General features: G+C 48.0%; 2 protein-coding genes across 2 annotated transcripts; both read right to left on the bottom strand.

Moving 5' to 3' along the window:
- Positions 1 to 317: 317 nt before the first annotated feature.
- LOC138929354 (uncharacterized) lies at positions 318 to 6,087 on the bottom strand. The gene is made up of 2 exons (XM_070288800.1): positions 1,061 to 6,087; positions 318 to 993 (listed from the first exon to the last, which is right to left on the bottom strand). Exons 1-2 carry the CDS (start codon positions 6,085 to 6,087, stop codon positions 318 to 320), a joined length of 5,703 nt encoding a protein of 1,900 aa, XP_070144901.1.
- A 3,333-nt stretch (positions 6,088 to 9,420) lies between these two features.
- Positions 9,421 to 17,560, bottom strand: LOC138929353 (uncharacterized). The gene is made up of 3 exons (XM_070288799.1): positions 16,862 to 17,560; positions 9,824 to 15,196; positions 9,421 to 9,582 (listed from the first exon to the last, which is right to left on the bottom strand). The coding sequence occupies exons 1-3, from the start codon at positions 17,558 to 17,560 to the stop codon at positions 9,421 to 9,423; spliced, it is 6,234 nt and encodes a 2,077-aa protein (XP_070144900.1).
- Positions 17,561 to 19,114: the final 1,554 nt, after the last annotated feature.

Raw genomic sequence — 19,114 nt, 5'->3', positions numbered from 1 at the left:
AAAAGAAGGAGTAGAAGACTAAAAAAAAAGGAGTAGAAGACTAAATAACGAAGAAGAAGGCAAAAAAGAAGGAGTAGAAGACTAAATAACGAAGAAGAAGGCAAAAAAGAAGGTGAAGCTGTCGGGGCCGTGGCAAGTACAAGTCCAGAAAATTCCCAATAAAAGATGGCAGAGTTTTAAGATGATGATGAGGAGGACGATCCGTCTTCGTTGCCGTTTATTTTCAGAGTAGTAAAAAAATGAGAGCAGTACAACTAACATGGCGACAGGTTCAGCTTGAACATTCTCCCCCCCCGCGCAAGAGGAATGCTTGCGATCTACGAGAGGGAGCATCGTCCGGAAAGGATCCATCCCAGCGTCGTATTTTGTGCCATCGGCAAGCCGTCCTGACCCGGGAGGATACCCGGCAGCATCAGGTCAACGTAAACGTCCGCTCCCAGCACAACCGACACTAACGATGGGTGGAACCACCGGTCATCCGCCAATGTGACATTCTGAAACATGTCCTGCACCTTCGGGTCCAGCGATTGCTCGTCCACCAGCATCAGAAGCTGCTTGCTCATCTTGGAGGCCTTGGAGCGCATCTCGGTGGCGCACACCCGTTGGTCGCCAATGCCCGTGATGGCCAGATTAAGGGCTTTAACCAGGGAGATGTGGATGCGACTCACAGGGCAGCACGGATCCACCAAGGCTCGGACATCAAACCGCTTTTGGTCGGATCCGATTAGCACGGACGCGGTCGGGAGGATGCTAACACTTGTGCGCGCCAGGATAGGCGTGCACGACCGGCTGCGGGATGGAGACATATCCATTGGCGTGGCGGGCCGCCGAGATCCGGATACAGGCGCCTGCTGGCGCTGCTGTGACTGACGCTGAGGCCGAGAATCCGAGGGTGGGTTGCGCCTTTGCCGGGGTCGCGAAGAACGAGGCTGCCCAGTGTGGATGTGTAGCAGCGTGTGATGAGCCTCATTGCATATATGACACCTCGCTGTACTGCGGCACGACCGACCGGAATGCTCGTGTGCCAGACAGTTTGCGCAGTACTTGTTAATCTTCGTACATTGGTGAAATAGGCCTGGAGTTTAAACAGGCCTCAATTTTCGCAAGGAGGGTAGCCAGTTCTTCGAAGGTGTACTTCCCTGCTGCTGTGTACTTGTAGAAGTGAGCCTTGAAACTTTTCACACCCGCCTCCCAGAGCCCTCCCATGTGAGGCGCGCCAGGAGGGTTGAAATGCCAGGCCAAGTTCTGAAGGCTGTGTTTGGAGAGGATCAGTGTTCTGGTTGACTCAATAAAGTCTCTGGATAAGGACGTGGAGGCTCCGACAAACGTTTTCCCGTTGTCAGAGTAGACATGTTGTGGACACCCACGGCGTGCAGAAAAACGAGAGAAGGCAGCTAAAAATTTCTCTGTCGTCAAGTCGGACGTCGCTTCGAGATGGATGGCCCTGGTACTAAAGCAAACAAAAACGCAGACGTATCCCTTTGTGATTTTGCAGGCTCGACCGACATAACTCTTGATGTCAAATGGCCCCGCGAAATCCATGCCTGTATGAGTGAATGGCCTGGAGAAAGAGGATCTCGCCCGGGGCAAATCCCCCATCAACTGCCTCTGCAGGTTCTTCTTGTGGATGACACAAACTCGGCACGAGTGAATTGTGTGTTTCACCAATCTCTGAAGCTTAGGAATCCAGAATTTAGACCGAATCAGTCTCACCATTAACTGATTCCCCCCATGCAAGGATATGCGATGAGTAAACAGGGCTTGTAGTTTCGCGAATCTACATCGCGCTGGGATGATGATAGGATGTTTTTCATCATAACTAAGCATGTCAGATGCTTGTAAACGGCCGCTTGCTCTCAAGACCCCCTTTCTGTCAAGAAAGGGGTTTAGGTTAGAAATGGTACTTGAGGCTGGAATTTGCTGCTTGTTACTTAAAGCCTTATATTCGACGGGAAACTCATTCTTTTGAGTGAACACGATTAACCGCTCTTGCACGTCAGACAACTCCGCCGAAGTGAGTGCTGACGATGGGGGTATATCTTCCTTTTTGCAACTTTTCGCAAAACGGATCACGTATGCTAGAACCCGCAGCGCCCTGTCGAAGGTTGAAAACCGCTCTAGGATATCCACTGCTGGCGGCACTGTGGCACTGTGACATTTAATAGGCCGTTGCTCCATCTCGGTTTCCGGATTAACCAGTGGTTCACTCGGCCACTGCTCCTGCTTGAGTGGTAGCCAAGCCGGCCCGTGCCACCAAAGTGTGCTGTCCTTAAGCTCTTGGGGCGAGACGCCTCGGCTTGCCAGATCAGCTGGATTGTCTTCGGATCGTACATGGCCCCATTTGCTTTCGTTGGTACGCTGTTCGATCTTTGCGACCCTGTTGGCCACGAATGTCGTCCAGGTGCATGCTGGCTTGCCTAGCCATGCAAGAACTATAGTAGAGTCTGTCCAATAAAAAATCTCATAAGCTTTAGGAGGCAATTCGGAAATTACTGATGCTGCTAGCTCAGTGAGCAGCACTGCTCCGCACAACTCCAGGCGGGGTATGGAGATGGACCTGACGGGAGCGACTCTGGTCTTGGATGCCAGCAAATGGGCACAACAGCCGTCAGCCGTTTCGACTCGGACGAAAATAGCAGCCCCATACGCGTCCTGTGACGCATCGCAAAACGCATGGTACTGCACCTTGGCAGCAGGATGGAAACGCACCCACCTCGGAATACGAATTTCCCTCAGGGTCGGATACCCTTTCAAAAACTCTTGCCACTTGGTCACAAGGTCGGTGGGGAGTGGCTGATCCCAGCCTAGCTCCCGCAGCCAAATTTCCTGCATGAAAATCTTGGCTCGGATTACGAAAGGCGATAACCACCCTGCCGGGTCGAACAGTTTGGCTATTTGAGACAAAACCTCTCGTTTGGTGTAGGCAGGTTGCAGGGAGATCACCATTGGAACAAAAAAGAAACTATCGGATGTAGCTTGCCAACGGATCCCAAGAGTTTTCGCCGTGCTGGCATCTTCCAGCTCAAGGAAGTCTGCACTGACCAAATGTTCCCTCGGAATCGCTTGTAGAAGTCTCCTTTCGTTTGAGGTCCACTTGCGCAGTGGAAAACCGGCACTCTCGAGAGCCAGCCGAAGCTCTTTAATGGCTAAAGCTGCCGACTGCCGAGTGTGAGCCCCTGCGAGCACATCGTCCACGTACATGAAGTTCGAAATGATGTCGCTGGCCAAAGGATATTGGCCTCGGATGTCCTGAGCCAACTGCTGAAGCACTCTGATGGCCAGGAAGGGCGCACAATTTACGCCGAAGGTGACTGTGTCGAGTTCATAGTCACAGAGCTCACCGTATTTGTTGCGGAATAAGATTCTCTGAAAGCGCGTGTGATCAGGATTGACCCGGATTTGCCGATACATCTTTGTTATGTCCGCATTAAAAACATACTTAAAGAAACGCCATTTTAGAATCTGAATAGTCAGATCGGACTGTAGTACAGGCCCCGCATGAAGGATATCATTGAGGCTGTTCCCGTTTGATGAGGGATTGGAAGCATTGAACACGACGCGAACCTTCGTCGTGGTGCTATCTGGTTTGAAGACAGCGTGATGAGGCAGATAAAAACTGCTAGAGTCGTCAGGGGAGACTTGGTGCATATGACCTAAGTCTAAGTACTCTCGAATGACTGAGTCATACTGCTCCTTCAATGGAAGATCTTTACTTAATCGCACTTCGTTTCGGAGGTACTGAGCTAGTGCGATGGGTCTGGAATGTCCAAGCTTAATATTGTCCGGCTCTTTAAAGGGCAACGAAACAACATATCTTCCCTCCTCACTTCTTTTGGTGGATCGGATAAAGTTCTCCTCGCAAACCGAGGTGGATTCCTTAACCAGCTTCACTGGAACATCCTCCACCTCCCAAAATTTTGTGAGGATGCTGTCTAGTTTGGATTCCTTGACTGCTAATCGGGCTGAAAAGGAGCAGATTCTGCTTGTGGGACTCGCTGCAATCGGACCGCAAAGAATCCACCCGAATATGGTCTCTTGACCCAGGAGTGTTCCACAAATATTGGAATGGGAGCCGCTTAGGAGGATCGATGGCAGGATATCGGCACCAATAAGCACGTCAATCTGCGAGCTTCGGAAGAAATTTGGATCTGCTAGTTGCAACGGTGGAAGATCCTTTAATGAGGCCTCTGGTAGAGTGTAGGATGGGAGATTACCAGCTAACTGGGGTAACACGTATGCACAAGTTTCAATCTGGATATGGGGCTTGACGGAAGAACCTATGATGAGTTGACACCTCTTACGAGGCTGAGCGGCAACGGAAAGGTTGACCCCCGAAACTTGGGCCTGAATGGACTCATACGGCAACTTAATTAGGTTGAACAACCGTTCTGAGATGAAGGTTGCCTCGGAACCTGAGTCAATGAGTGCCCGTGCTGAGTATTTTATGCCCAAATGGCAAACTTCTATCAATGCCGTACTCAGTAGGACCCCTTGCGTGTTAACGGCAAGAAACGTTTGCACATTCGCTTGACTCGTCGATGGAGTGGACTGTATCTGTTGCTGGGTTGCTGTGGATGGATGGCACTGTTGGTCAGGCATAACCACTGAATGGACTGGCAGAGGGGTGCTTCGATGCAGGAGAGAATTGTGACGTCCATTGCAGGTGTAGCAATTATGCGTACTGTTGCAATCCCGGAGCAGATGCGTTCTTGCGAAACAGTTTAAGCACAACTTCTGCTGTTTTACATGTTTCTCTCGATCTGCGACTGACATGCGTAAGAATAGAGGACATAATCGGACTGGATGGTTCTCCTGTGCGCAGAGTTTGCAGGATTGCGGGTTTACCGTAACTCTGTTTTCGAAGGTCTGGATCGACCGCGAGCTATTGTCAGCCCTCAGTGCCCTGGATTGAACGCTCGCGTTTGGCTTGAACTCCTCAATCGCCTCAAGCGTTCGATGACGATCTTTTAAGAAAGCCTGGAATTCAGTCCAGAGTGGAATCTCTGACTTACTTAGCAGGGACTGTTCCCAAAGAGCCAAAGTTAGTTTTGGCAACTTGGACGAGCACAGGAAAACAATCAGGCAATCCCAATTCGTGGTCTCGACTCTTGCTAATTGCAGGGCCGTTAAACAACCTTGGATTGTGCTCTCTAAATGCTTCAAGGATTTTCCGCATTCCTGGGCAACAGAAGGCAAATTAAACAAAATCTTTAATTGGCTATTGACCAGCAGCCTCTTGTTCTCGAACCGATTCTGCAAGTTTCTCCACGCTGACTCGAAACCATCATTGGTCAACGGAGATAAGGCCACAATGGATTTGGCCTCGCCGCTCGTCTTTGCATTGAGATGGAACAGTTTTTCGACTTCTGAAAGCCGAGGATTGCGTACATAGATGGCGGAGAAAAGGTCCCGAAATGTGGGCCATTGAACATAGTCACCATTGAAAACTTCGCACTCGACTGGAGGTAGGCGACATCCGCCCTGAGACGGCGTCAGATTGGAGGACTGAACAGACTGTGGCGCGCGTGAATTTTCAATGATCTCATTGAGGTTTGCTGCGCACCGCTCGTAAACGGTATAACAGTAGTCATACTTGGATTGCATGACTGTTATTGTGTCTTTGCAGTTTTGACTGGCCAGCACTTCGGAGCACGTCTCGTACTCCCTTTCCACCTTGTCCCAGAGAGCCCTGATCTGCTCGAGTCGAACCCTACTCGTGTGGATGGACGGACCTTGGTCAGTCGGGGTGTTGAATCTGGCTTCGAACTGACCCATCCTATCGGTTATGGTCGTGAATTTCACCAAAGCCTTGTCTCCCTCAGCTTGAGCCCTTCTTTCAGTTGCTCTAGTGACCTGGGAAGACACGACTGATTTCGCGGCCTTTGTGGATGGTGCAGTCGGTAGAACTTCGAGCGACGTGCTCGTAGATTTACGTGGAGTGGTGGTTGCTAATGGGCTTTTGCTTCGAGAGGGATTTTCGCTTTCGGAAGGCACAGAGGATTCACTCGTTGCCCTGCCTCTGGAAGACGCCTCCGCTGTAGAAACGGTCAGACGGGGTTTTGGTTCCTCACCGTCGCCGTTTTCCATGTTAAACTCTTGTTGGGGCCGCTGGATAAGCGCAGGAAAACCGAGTTAATCGAAAAAATTATATTTATCGATTTGGAATAAGTGCAGGGACGCTGGATAAGCGTAAATAAACAAATAATACTCGAAAAGGATGTTATCGTTTTTTTTTTAAATCAAAACAGGGACGCTGGATAAGCGCAGGAAAACAGAGTTAATCGAAAAAATTATATTTATCGATTTGGAATAAGTGCAGGGACGCTGGATAAGCGTAAATAAACAAATAATACTCGAAAAGGATGTTATCGATTTTAATCAGTACAGGGACGCTGGATAAGCGCAGGAAAACAGAGTTAATCGAAAAAATTATATTTATCGATTTGGAATCAGTGCAGGGACGCTGGATAAGCGTAAATAAACAAATAATCCCCGAAAAGGATGTTATCGATTTTTAATTAGTCCGGGGACGCTGGATGAAGCGTTCAAAATTTATGATTATCGATTTTAAATCAATACAGGGACGCTGGATAACGCGTTGGCACGGATGCACTCGATTCGAAAGATATGGGGGCGCTGGATAACGCGTAGAACAAATTAATCGAAAGAATGCTATCGATACTCAATTAATACGGGGACGCTGGATGACGCGTTGGCACGGAAGAACTCAGTTCAAAAGATATGGGGGCGCTGGATAACGCGTTGGCACGGATGTACTCGGTTGGAAAGATATGGGGGCGCTGGATAACGCGTAAAACAAATTAATCGAAAAAAAGTTGCTAGGAATTTCAAATCAATACGAGGACGCTGGATAAAGCGTTTAAAATTATGGTTATCGATTTGGAATAAATACCGGGCGCTGGATGAAGCGTTTAAAAATTATGGTTATCGATTCGGAAAAGTGTGTACGTTGGATAACGCGTAGAAGAAATCAGTCGAGAAAAAAAAAACTGCTGTCGATTTCAATTTAATACGGGAACGCTGGATGACGCGTTGACAAGGATGTACTCAACTCAAATTAATATGGGGGCGCTGGATAACGCGAAAAACAAAATTAATCGAAAAAGAATGCTATCGATTTCAAAGGAATTAAAAAAAAAATAAAAAATAGTCGAAAAAGGTTTTTATCGATTTGGGTATGAACCGAGAAAAAAAATATGTAGAATGAATTATTCGGAGATAAATAAATGTTTGTCGAAAAATACTGTGGGGTTGGAAGTGAAGACCTTTTAAGATATACTTGGACGCTGGATAATGCGTACCAAAAAAATAATCGGAACGGTGTACACGATTCAAAAAAATTAGGTTGTAAATTAGTCGAATTGAAACTCAAAACCAATAATACAAAAGAATGCACCCAAGTGTGAACGGCTCATTAACAGACTCAGCCGGTAATAGTGTCGCAACCTTGGCGGCCAGTACTTACATACATATGTATTTACGCAAAATAAACAAATAAACAACTATTAAAATCGCAGATTTTTTAATTTTGTTTGTTTCACTTTGTTTGTGTTTGGATGCAGCGACACTTTTAGCTGCCGATGCTCAATTGCCGGTCCAGCAATTTGTATGGATATGTGCATATATGTGTGCACGTATGATCGGCCAGCTGGAGGAGGGGGTTAACTTTATTTATCTTTTGTTTTGTGGTTAATGTGCAGTGGATGGAAAATACATATGTACATATATTTATTGTGGATAGGATGTGTTTTTTCTCCCCTGTAAATGCCGCAGATTTGTGACCCAAAGGTAACATACATATGTCCATACATAGGTTCATAGATCGGCCATGTACATAAATGTGTATGCAATTGCCGGTCCAGCAATTTGTATGGATATGTGCATATGTATATGTATGTACGTATGCACGTATGATCGGCCAGCCAGAGGAGGGAGATAACTTTATTTATCCCTTTTTTTTTTTCTTGTTTTATTATTGTGCGGTGGATAAAAAAATGTACATATAATTATTGTGGATGGGATGTGTTTTTTTTATTTTAAATGCCGCCGATTTGTGACCCAAAGGTAATGAACATACGTATGTACATATGTATGTTCATAGATCGGCAATGTACACAAATGCGTATGCAAATAACTCGGTGTAGATGTATGGCTTTTTATGTGCGGAAAAATGGATGTCAGCCTTCCTGGATATTGGCTGATTTAAAACATGTATAGGAGAGGGGCGTATAGCTATGTAAACACATGCATATACATATATATATCCTACTGCACAAGTTGGTAGAGTTTTAAATAAATTGGATGCAGCAATATATCTACATATATATGCAAGTATGTACATACATATATGGTGGGAATTTCGGCACCGTACTTATCTTGGCAAAAAAGCGCTGGAATATCCGGCTCGAAGGACCAAAAATGAAGCTGTCGGGGCCGTGGCAAGTACAAGTCCAGAAAATTCCCAATAAAAGATAGCAGAGTTTTAAGATGATGATGAGGAGGACGATCCGTCTTCGTTGCCGTTTATTTTCAGAGTAGTAAAAAAAAGAGAGCAGTACAACTAACATGGCGACAGGTACATTTTGTTCCCAGAGATGCTCCCCTGGCGACATTGCCCCTTGTTCAGCTTGAACATTCTCCCCCCCCCGCGCAAGAGGAATGCTTGCGATCTACGAGAGGGAGCATCGTCCGGAATGGATCCATCCCAGCGTCGTATTTTGTGCCATCGGCAAGCCGTCCTGACCCGGGAGGATACCCGGCAGCATCAGGTCAGCGTAAACGTCCGCTCCCAGCACAACCGACACTAACGATGGGTGGAACCACCGGTCATCCGCCAATGTGACATTCTGAAACATGTCCTGCACCTTCGGGTCCAGCGATTGCTCGTCCACCAGCATCAGAAGCTGCTTGCTCATCTTGGAGGCCTTGGAGCGCATCTCGGTGGCGCACACCCGTTGGTCGCCAATGCCCGTGATGGCCAGATTAAGGGCTTTAACCAGGGAGATGTGGATGCGACTCACAGGGCAGCACGGATCCACCAAGGCTCGGACATCAAACCGCTTTTGGTCGGATCCGATTAGCACGGACGCGGTCGGGAGGATGCTAACACTTGTGCGCGCCAGGATAGGCGTGCACGACCGGCTGCGGGATGGAGACATATCCATTGGCGTGGCGGGCCGCCGAGATCCGGATACAGGCGCCTGCTGGCGCTGCTGTGACTGACGCTGAGGCCGAGAATCCGAGGGTGGGTTGCGCCTTTGCCGGGGTCGCGAAGAACGAGGCTGCCCAGTGTGGATGTGTAGCAGCGTGTGATGAGCCTCATTGCATATATGACACCTCGCTGTACTGCGGCACGACCGACCGGAATGCTCGTGTGCCAGACAGTTTGCGCAGTACTTGTTAATGAGTACCGCGCGGAGCCGCTTCACAGCCGGCAGTTGGAGAAACCGCTGGCAAACCCTCAGAGCGTGGACTCCCCTGCAGACTCGACATCTGTATACATTGCACCCGGATGAGCGACGAGGATTTTGGTGGGTCGTTGGAGCCATTGTATACACGGATCTAAATTAGAAAAAGAGATGGATAAATATGAAAAATGAAGTGTTATGGATGAGGATGAACAGACACGTGGACGGAACGACGACGTTGGATGACACAACTTAGGACTAGTACATGTCAATTGGAAGGACTACTCTATTGAGGAGTCACTATGGTCAATGGGGCCGTCCATTGGGAGGCGAATCATTTTCGCCACTGGCCGTCGGATGACGCCCCGTGCTGTAAGCACGTCTGCAACTCTGACCTTGCCGTCGGCGCCCGGACATACCAGCTGGATACGCCCAAGCCGCCATTCGTTGGCTGGCAAGCTCTCCTCCTTGATCACAACCATGTCTCCCGCTTGGAGATCTCGCGATGGGAACTTCCATTTGTTCCTTTTGTGGAGCTCCTTCAGATATTCCTCCTTCCAACGCACACAGAACTGCTGATGCAGGGCCTTCAACCTCCGCCACCGATTGATGATGGAAATAGGATTCTCCTCAATCAGAGGCTCCGATACCGCAAGAAGTGGTCCACCAATTAGAAAATGTCCGGGGCTAAGAGCCACAAGGTCGGTGGGATCTTCGGACATTGGTGAAATAGGCCTGGAGTTTAAACAGGCCTCAATTTTCGCAAGGAGGGTAGCCAGTTCTTCGAAGGTGTACTTCCCTGCTGCTGTGTACTTGTAGAAGTGAGCCTTGAAACTTTTCACACCCGCCTCCCAGAGCCCTCCCATGTGAGGCGCGCCAGGAGGGTTGAAATGCCAGGCCAAGTTCTGAAGGCTGTGTTTGGAGAGGATCAGTGTTCTGGTTGACTCTATAAAGTCTCTGGATAAGGACGTGGAGGCTCCGACAAACGTTTTCCCGTTGTCAGAGTAGACATGTTGTGGACACCCACGGCGTGCAGAAAAACGAGAGAAGGCAGCTAAAAATTTCTCTGTCGTCAAGTCGGACGTCGCTTCGAGATGGATGGCCTTGGTACTAAAGCAAACAAAAACGCAGACGTATCCCTTTGTGATTTTGCAGGCTCGACCGACATAACTCTTGATGTCAAATGGCCCCGCGAAATCCATGCCTGTATGAGTGAATGGCCTGGAGAAAGAGGATCTCGCCCGGGGCAAATCCCCCATCAACTGCCTCTGCAGGTTCTTCTTGTGGATGACACAAACTCGGCACGAGTGAATTGTGTGTTTCACCAATCTCTGAAGCTTAGGAATCCAGAATTTAGACCGAATCAGTCTCACCATTAACTGATTCCCCCCATGCAAGGATATGCGATGAGTAAACAGGGCTTGTAGTTTCGCGAATCTACATCGCGCTGGGATGATGATAGGATGTTTTTCATCATAACTAAGCATGTCAGATGCTTGTAAACGGCCGCTTGCTCTCAAGACCCCCTTTCTGTCAAGAAAGGGGTTTAGGTTAGAAATGGTACTTGAGGCTGGAATTTGCTGCTTGTTACTTAAAGCCTTATATTCGACGGGAAACTCATTCTTTTGAGTGAACACGATTAACCGCTCTTGCACGTCAGACAACTCCGCCGAAGTGAGTGCTGACGATGGGGGTATATCTTCCTTTTTGCAACTTTTCGCAAAACGGATCACGTATGCTAGAACCCGCAGCGCCCTGTCGAAGGTTGAAAACCGCTCTAGGATATCCACTGCTGGCGGCACTGTGGCACTGTGACATTTAATAGGCCGTTGCTCCATCTCGGTTTCTGGATTAACCAGTGGTTCACTCGGCCACTGCTCCTGCTTGAGTGGTAGCCAAGCCGGCCCGTGCCACCAAAGTGTGCTGTCCTTAAGCTCTTGGGGCGAGACGCCTCGGCTTGCCAGATCAGCTGGATTGTCTTCGGATCGTACATGGCCCCATTTGCTTTCGTTGGTACGCTGTTCGATCTTTGCGACCCTGTTGGCCACGAATGTCGTCCAGGTGCATGCTGGCTTGCCTAGCCATGCAAGAACTATAGTAGAGTCTGTCCAATAAAAAATCTCATAAGCTTTAGGAGGCAATTCGGAAATTACTGATGCTGCTAGCTCAGTGAGCAGCACTGCTCCGCACAACTCCAGGCGGGGTATGGAGATGGACCTGACGGGAGCGACTCTGGTCTTGGATGCCAGCAAATGGGCACAACAGCCGTCAGCCGTTTCGACTCGGACGAAAATAGCAGCCCCATACGCGTCCTGTGACGCATCGCAAAACGCATGGTACTGCACCTTGGCAGCAGGATGGAAACGCACCCACCTCGGAATACGAATTTCCCTCAGGGTCGGATACCCTTTCAAAAACTCTTGCCACTTGGTCACAAGGTCGGTGGGGAGTGGCTGATCCCAGCCTAGCTCCCGCAGCCAAATTTCCTGCATGAAAATCTTGGCTCGGATTACGAAAGGCGATAACCACCCTGCCGGGTCGAACAGTTTGGCTATTTGAGACAAAACCTCTCGTTTGGTGTAGGCAGGTTGCAGGGAGATCACCATTGGAACAAAAAAGAAACTATCGGATGTAGCTTGCCAACGGATCCCAAGAGTTTTCGCCGTGCTGGCATCTTCCAGCTCAAGGAAGTCTGCACTGACCAAATGTTCCCTCGGAATCGCTTGTAGAAGTCTCCTTTCGTTTGAGGTCCACTTGCGCAGTGGAAAACCGGCACTCTCGAGAGCCAGCCGAAGCTCTTTAATGGCTAAAGCTGCCGACTGCCGAGTGTGAGCCCCTGCGAGCACATCGTCCACGTACATGAAGTTCGAAATGATGTCGCTGGCCAAAGGATATTGGCCTCGGATGTCCTGAGCCAACTGCTGAAGCACTCTGATGGCCAGGAAGGGCGCACAATTTACGCCGAAGGTGACTGTGTCGAGTTCATAGTCACAGAGCTCACCGTATTTGTTGCGGAATAAGATTCTCTGAAAGCGCGTGTGATCAGGATTGACCCGGATTTGCCGATACATCTTTGTTATGTCCGCATTAAAAACATACTTAAAGAAACGCCATTTTAGAATCTGAATAGTCAGATCGGACTGTAGTACAGGCCCCGCATGAAGGATATCATTGAGGCTGTTCCCGTTTGATGAGGGATTGGAAGCATTGAACACGACGCGAACCTTCGTCGTGGTGCTATCTGGTTTGAAGACAGCGTGATGAGGCAGATAAAAACTGCTAGAGTCGTCAGGGGAGACTTGGTGCATATGACCTAAGTCTAAGTACTCTCGAATGACTGAGTCATACTGCTCCTTCAATGGAAGATCTTTACTTAATCGCACTTCGTTTCGGAGGTACTGAGCTAGTGCGATGGGTCTGGAATGTCCAAGCTTAATATTGTCCGGCTCTTTAAAGGGCAACGAAACAACATATCTTCCCTCCTCACTTCTTTTGGTGGATCGGATAAAGTTCTCCTCGCAAACCGAGGTGGATTCCTTAACCAGCTTCACTGGAACATCCTCCACCTCCCAAAATTTTGTGAGGATGCTGTCTAGTTTGGATTCCTTGACTGCTAATCGGGCTGAAAAGGAGCAGATTCTGCTTGTGGGACTCGCTGCAATCGGACCGCAAAGAATCCACCCGAATATGGTCTCTTGACCCAGGAGTGTTCCACAAATATTGGAATGGGAGCCGCTTAGGAGGATCGATGGCAGGATATCGGCACCAATAAGCACGTCAATCTGCGAGCTTCGGAAGAAATTTGGATCTGCTAGTTGCAACGGTGGAAGATCCTTTAATGAGGCCTCTGGTAGAGTGTAGGATGGGAGATTACCAGCTAACTGGGGTAACACGTATGCACAAGTTTCAATCTGGATATGGGGCTTGACGGAAGAACCTATGATGAGTTGACACCTCTTACGAGGCTGAGCGGCAACGGAAAGGTTGACCCCCGAAACTTGGGCCTGAATGGACTCATACGGCAACTTAATTAGGTTGAACAACCGTTCTGAGATGAAGGTTGCCTCGGAACCTGAGTCAATGAGTGCCCGTGCTGAGTATTTTATGCCCAAATGGCAAACTTCTATCAATGCCGTACTCAGTAGGACCCCTTGCGTGTTAACGGCAAGAAACGTTTGCACATTCGCTTGACTCGTCGATGGAGTGGACTGTATATGTTGCTGGGTTGCTGTGGATGGATGGGACTGTTGGTCAGGCATAACCACTGAATGGACTGGCAGAGGGGTGCTTCGATGCAGGAGAGAATTGTGACGTCCATTGCAGGTGTAGCAATTATGCGTACTGTTGCAATCCCGGAGCAGATGCGTTCTTGCGAAACAGTTTAAGCACAACTTCTGCTGTTTTACATGTTTCTCTCGATCTGCGACTGACATGCGTAAGAATAGAGGACATAATCGGACTGGATGGTTCTCCTGTGCGCAGAGTTTGCAGGATTGCGGGTTTACCGTAACTCTGTTTTCGAAGGTCTGGATCGACCGCGAGCTATTGTCAGCCCTCAGTGCCCTGGATTGAACGCTCGCGTTTGGCTTGAACTCCTCAATCGCCTCAAGCGTTCGATGACGATCTTTTAAGAAAGCCTGGAATTCAGTCCAGAGTGGAATCTCTGACTTACTTAGCAGGGACTGTTCCCAAAGAGCCAAAGTTAGTTTTGGCAACTTGGACGAGCACAGGAAAACAATCAGGCAATCCCAATTCGTGGTCTCGACTCTTGCTAATTGCAGGGCCGTTAAACAACCTTGGATTGTGCTCTCTAAATGCTTCAAGGATTTTCCGCATTCCTGGGCAACAGAAGGCAAATTAAACAAAATCTTTAATTGGCTATTGACCAGCAGCCTCTTGTTCTCGAACCGATTCTGCAAGTTTCTCCACGCTGACTCGAAACCATCATTGGTCAACGGAGATAAGGCCACAATGGATTTGGCCTCGCCGCTCGTCTTTGCATTGAGATGGAACAGTTTTTCGACTTCTGAAAGCCGAGGATTGCGTACATAGATGGCGGAGAAAAGGTCCCGAAATGTGGGCCATTGAACATAGTCACCATTGAAAACTTCGCACTCGACTGGAGGTAGGCGACATCCGCCCTGAGACTGCGTCAGATTGGAGGACTGAACAGACTGTGGCGCGCGTGAATTTTCAATGATATCATTGAGGTTTGCTGCGCACCGCTCGTAAACGGTATAACAGTAGTCATACTTGGATTGCATGACTGTTATTGTGTCTTTGCAGTTTTGACTGGCCAGCACTTCGGAGCACGTCTCGTACTCCCTTTCCACCTTGTCCCAGAGAGCCCTGATCTGCTCGAGTCGAACCCTACTCGTGTGGATGGACGGACCTTGGTCAGTCGGGGTGTTGAATCTGGCTTCGAACTGACCCATCCTATCGGTTATGGTCGTGAATTTCACCAAAGCCTTGTCTCCCTCAGCTTGAGCCCTTCTTTCAGTTGCTCTAGTGACCTGGGAAGACACGACTGATTTCGCGGCCTTTGTGGATGGTGCAGGCGGTAGAACTTCGAGCGACGTGCTCGTAGATTTACGTGGAGTGGTGGTTGCTAATGGGCTTTTGCTTCGAGAGGGATTTTCGCTTTCGGAAGGCACAGAGGATTCACTCGTTGCCCTGCCTCTGGAAGACGCCTCCGCTGTAGAAACGGTTAGACGGGGTTTTGGTTCCTCACCGTCGCCGTTTTCCATGTTAAACTCTTGTTGGGGCCGCTGGATAAGCGCAGGAAAACAGAGTTAATCGAAAAAATTATATTTATCGATTTGGAATAAGTGCAGGGACGCTGGATAAGCGTAAATAAACAAATAATACTCGAAAAGGATGTTATCGATTTTTTTTAAATCAAAACAGGGACGCTGGATAAGCGCAGGAAAACAGAGTTAATCGAAAAAATTATATTTATCGATTTGGAATAAGTGCAGGGACGCTGGATAAGCGTAAATAAACAAATAATACTCGAAAAGGATGTTATCGATTTTAATCAGTACAGGGACGCTGGATAAGCGCAGGAAAACAGAGTTAATCGAAAAAATTATATTTATCGATTTGGAATCAGTGCAGGGACGCTGGATAAGCGTAAATAAACAAATAATCCCCGAAAAGGATGTTATCGATTTTTAATTAGTCCGGGGACGCTGGATGAAGCGTTCAAAATTTATGATTATCGATTTTAAATCAATACAGGGACGCTGGATAACGCGTTGGCACGGATGCACTCGATTCGAAAGATATGGGGGCGCTGGATAACGCGTAGAACAAATTAATCGAAAGAATGCTATCGATACTCAATTAATACGGGGACGCTGGATGACGCGTTGGCACGGAAGAACTCAGTTCAAAAGATATGGGGGCGCTGGATAACGCGTTGGCACGGATGTACTCGGTTGGAAAGATATGGGGGCGCTGGATAACGCGTAAAACAAATTAATCGAAAAAAAGTTGCTAGGAATTTCAAATCAATACGAGGACGCTGGATAAAGCGTTTAAAATTATGGTTATCGATTTGGAATAAATACCGGGCGCTGGATGAAGCGTTTAAAAATTATGGTTATCGATTCGGAAAAGTGTGTACGTTGGATAACGCGTAGAAGAAATCAGTCGAGAAAAAAAAAAACTGCTGTCGATTTCAATTTAATACGGGAACGCTGGATGACGCGTTGACAAGGATGTACTCAACTCAAATTAATATGGGGGCGCTGGATAACGCGAAAAACAAAATTAATCGAAAAAGAATGCTATCGATTTCAAAGGAATTAAAAAAAAATAAAAAATAGTCGAAAAAGGTTTTTATCGATTTGGGTATGAACCGAGAAAAAAAAATATGTAGAATGAATTATTCGGAGATAAATAAATGTTTGTCGAAAAATACTGTGGGGTTGGAAGTGAAGACCTTTTAAGATATACTTGGACGCTGGATAATGCGTACCAAAAAAATAATCGGAACGGTGTACACGATTCGAAAAGCCTGGAATTCAGTCCAGAGTGGAATCTCTGACTTACTTAGCAGGGACTGTTCCCAAAGAGCCAAAGTTAGTTTTGGCAACTTGGACGAGCACAGGAAAACAATCAGGCAATCCCAATTCGTGGTCTCGACTCTTGCTAATTGCAGGGCCGTTAAACAACCTTGGATTGTGCTCTCTAAATGCTTCAAGGATTTTCCGCATTCCTGGGCAACAGAAGGCAAATTAAACAAAATCTTTAATTGGCTATTGACCAGCAGCCTCTTGTTCTCGAACCGATTCTGCAAGTTTCTCCACGCTGACTCGAAACCATCATTGGTCAACGGAGATAAGGCCACAATGGATTTGGCCTCGCCGCTCGTCTTTGCATTGAGATGGAACAGTTTTTTCGACTTCTGAAAGCCGAGGATTGCGTACATAGATGGCGGAGAAAAGGTCCCGAAATGTGGGCCATTGAACATAGTCACCATTGAAAACTTCGCACTCGACTGGAGGTAGGCGACATCCGCCCTGAGACTGCGTCAGATTGGAGGACTGAACAGACTGTGGCGCGCGTGAATTTTCAATGATCTCATTGAGGTTTGCTGCGCACCGCTCGTAAACGGTATAACAGTAGTCATACTTGGATTGCATGACTGTTATTGTGTCTTTGCAGTTTTGACTGGCCAGCACTTCGGAGCACGTCTCGTACTCCCTTTCCACCTTGTCCCAGAGAGCCCTGATCTGCTCGAGTCGAACCCTACTCGTGTGGATGGACGGACCTTGGTCAGTCGGGGTGTTGAATCTGGCTTCGAACTGACCCATCCTATCGGTTATGGTCGTGAATTTCACCAAAGCCTTGTCTCCCTCAGCTTGAGCCCTTCTTTCAGTTGCTCTAGTGACCTGGGAAGACACGACTGATTTCGCGGCCTTTGTGGATGGTGCAGGCGGTAGAACTTCGAGCGACGTGCTCGTAGATTTACGTGGAGTGGTGGTTGCTAATGGGCTTTTGCTTCGAGAGGGATTTTCGCTTTCGGAAGGCACAGAGGATTCACTCGTTGCCCTGCCTCTGGAAGACGCCTCCGCTGTAGAAACGGTCAGACGGGGTTTTGGTTCCTCACCGTCGCCGTTTTCCATGTTAAACTCTTGTTGGGGCCGCTGGATAAGCGCTGGATAACGCGAAAAACAAAATTAATCGAAAAAGAATGCTATCGATTTCAAAGGAATTAAAAAAAAATAAAAAATAGTCGAAAAAGGTTTTTATCGATTTGGGTATGAACCGAGAAAAAAAAATATGTAGAATGAATTATTCGGAGATAAATAAATGTTTGTCGAAAAATACTGTGGGGTTGGAAGTGAAGACCTTTTAAGATATACTTGGACGCTGGATAATGCGTACCAAAAAAATAATCGGAACGGTGTACACGATTCGAAAAAATTAGGTTGTAAATTAGTCGAATTGAAACTCAAAACCAATAATACAAAAAAATGCACCCAAGTGTGAACTGCTCATTAACAGACTCAGCCGGTAATAGTGTCGCAACCTTGGCGGCCAGTACTTACATACAAATTAATAAAAATGTTAATTCTCAACTGTGTATTGCCGGCGGCAATAGAGATCCCTCAGACGGTCCCTCGCAGTTGCAGATATAGATCGCGGAGCGGGTGATGATATTCGCCGCTATGTTGTAGGCCGGTTGGCCTAGGTTTCTCCAAGGTAGGTTACAGCAGATGATCCACTGGGCGCAGGGGGCGTGTCCGCTGCGATAGTCACTAGCCGGTTGGCTGACGAATCTCCCAAACAAGTTATGAAGATTACGTTGGAAGGGGGACTACCCTTCTTTAACTACTGGCCTAGAGACTCAGAAAGTTTTCAAATGATAAATCTTTAACGACGGTAGTCGGAGTATGATAAATTGAACTGAACTTAAGAGCTAACAATAAGTGGACTCATAGCGGCCTCTGCAATGGCAGAGCTTGCCGGCTATGCACGAGCTTCCGGCCAGACGCTGTGTCAGCAGTTTGGCCGGAGCTTCATAATGACGTTGACTGTGGTCAACGACTCTGGTCCGGCTGACCATAGTTAACTACTCCCCCTCTAAGTTAAGGCCGCCCTCGGCCGTCTTTAATTCGGCGATGACCTGCCTAATCTGACCTGCGGATTTCCTTGCCTTAATGAAATGCCTACAAGCGAGCCCGATGCAGATGAGTGCGCAGCATATTGCTCCTGCAATAGTTGCTGCGAGACGTGTTTGGTTGTTGTCGATCTCTTCTCTGAACTCCTTGATGAACTCCAAGTTTCGTTCACTCAAGCGGTGAAGATACGGGAGACTGAGGACATCCTGGGTGGCGGTGATGTTCAATAGGGGAAGACTTGCTGTCCCCGGAGCTCTCTTTTGGGTGTTATCGTGGTTGATGAAGAGCGTGTCATTTATCGTGGCTTGTTTCTCAAAGGTGATGAGGTGTGTACCGTGAGTCCATGTTTCTGTGCCGTTGTCCACTCGCACTTTGGCAGACCTGTCATTGATGATTACAATCCCTTCGTCCACATAGGTTATAGGGTGCAGGTCACTCTCTTGTATTCGGCAGTGTGCCACCCCACCAGCGTGCAGTTCTCTGGCGCACGTACTCTCTGAAGCAAGGCGGCAGAATGCGGCTCCCGGTGATACGGAGCAGTTTTTAATGGCGTGG

This window comes from Drosophila kikkawai, unplaced genomic scaffold, assembly GCF_030179895.1.
Source record: "Drosophila kikkawai strain 14028-0561.14 unplaced genomic scaffold, DkikHiC1v2 scaffold_164, whole genome shotgun sequence".
NCBI classification, from domain to species: Eukaryota; Metazoa; Arthropoda; class Insecta; order Diptera; family Drosophilidae; genus Drosophila; species Drosophila kikkawai.
This window is presented reverse-complemented; position numbering and strand designations above follow the sequence as displayed.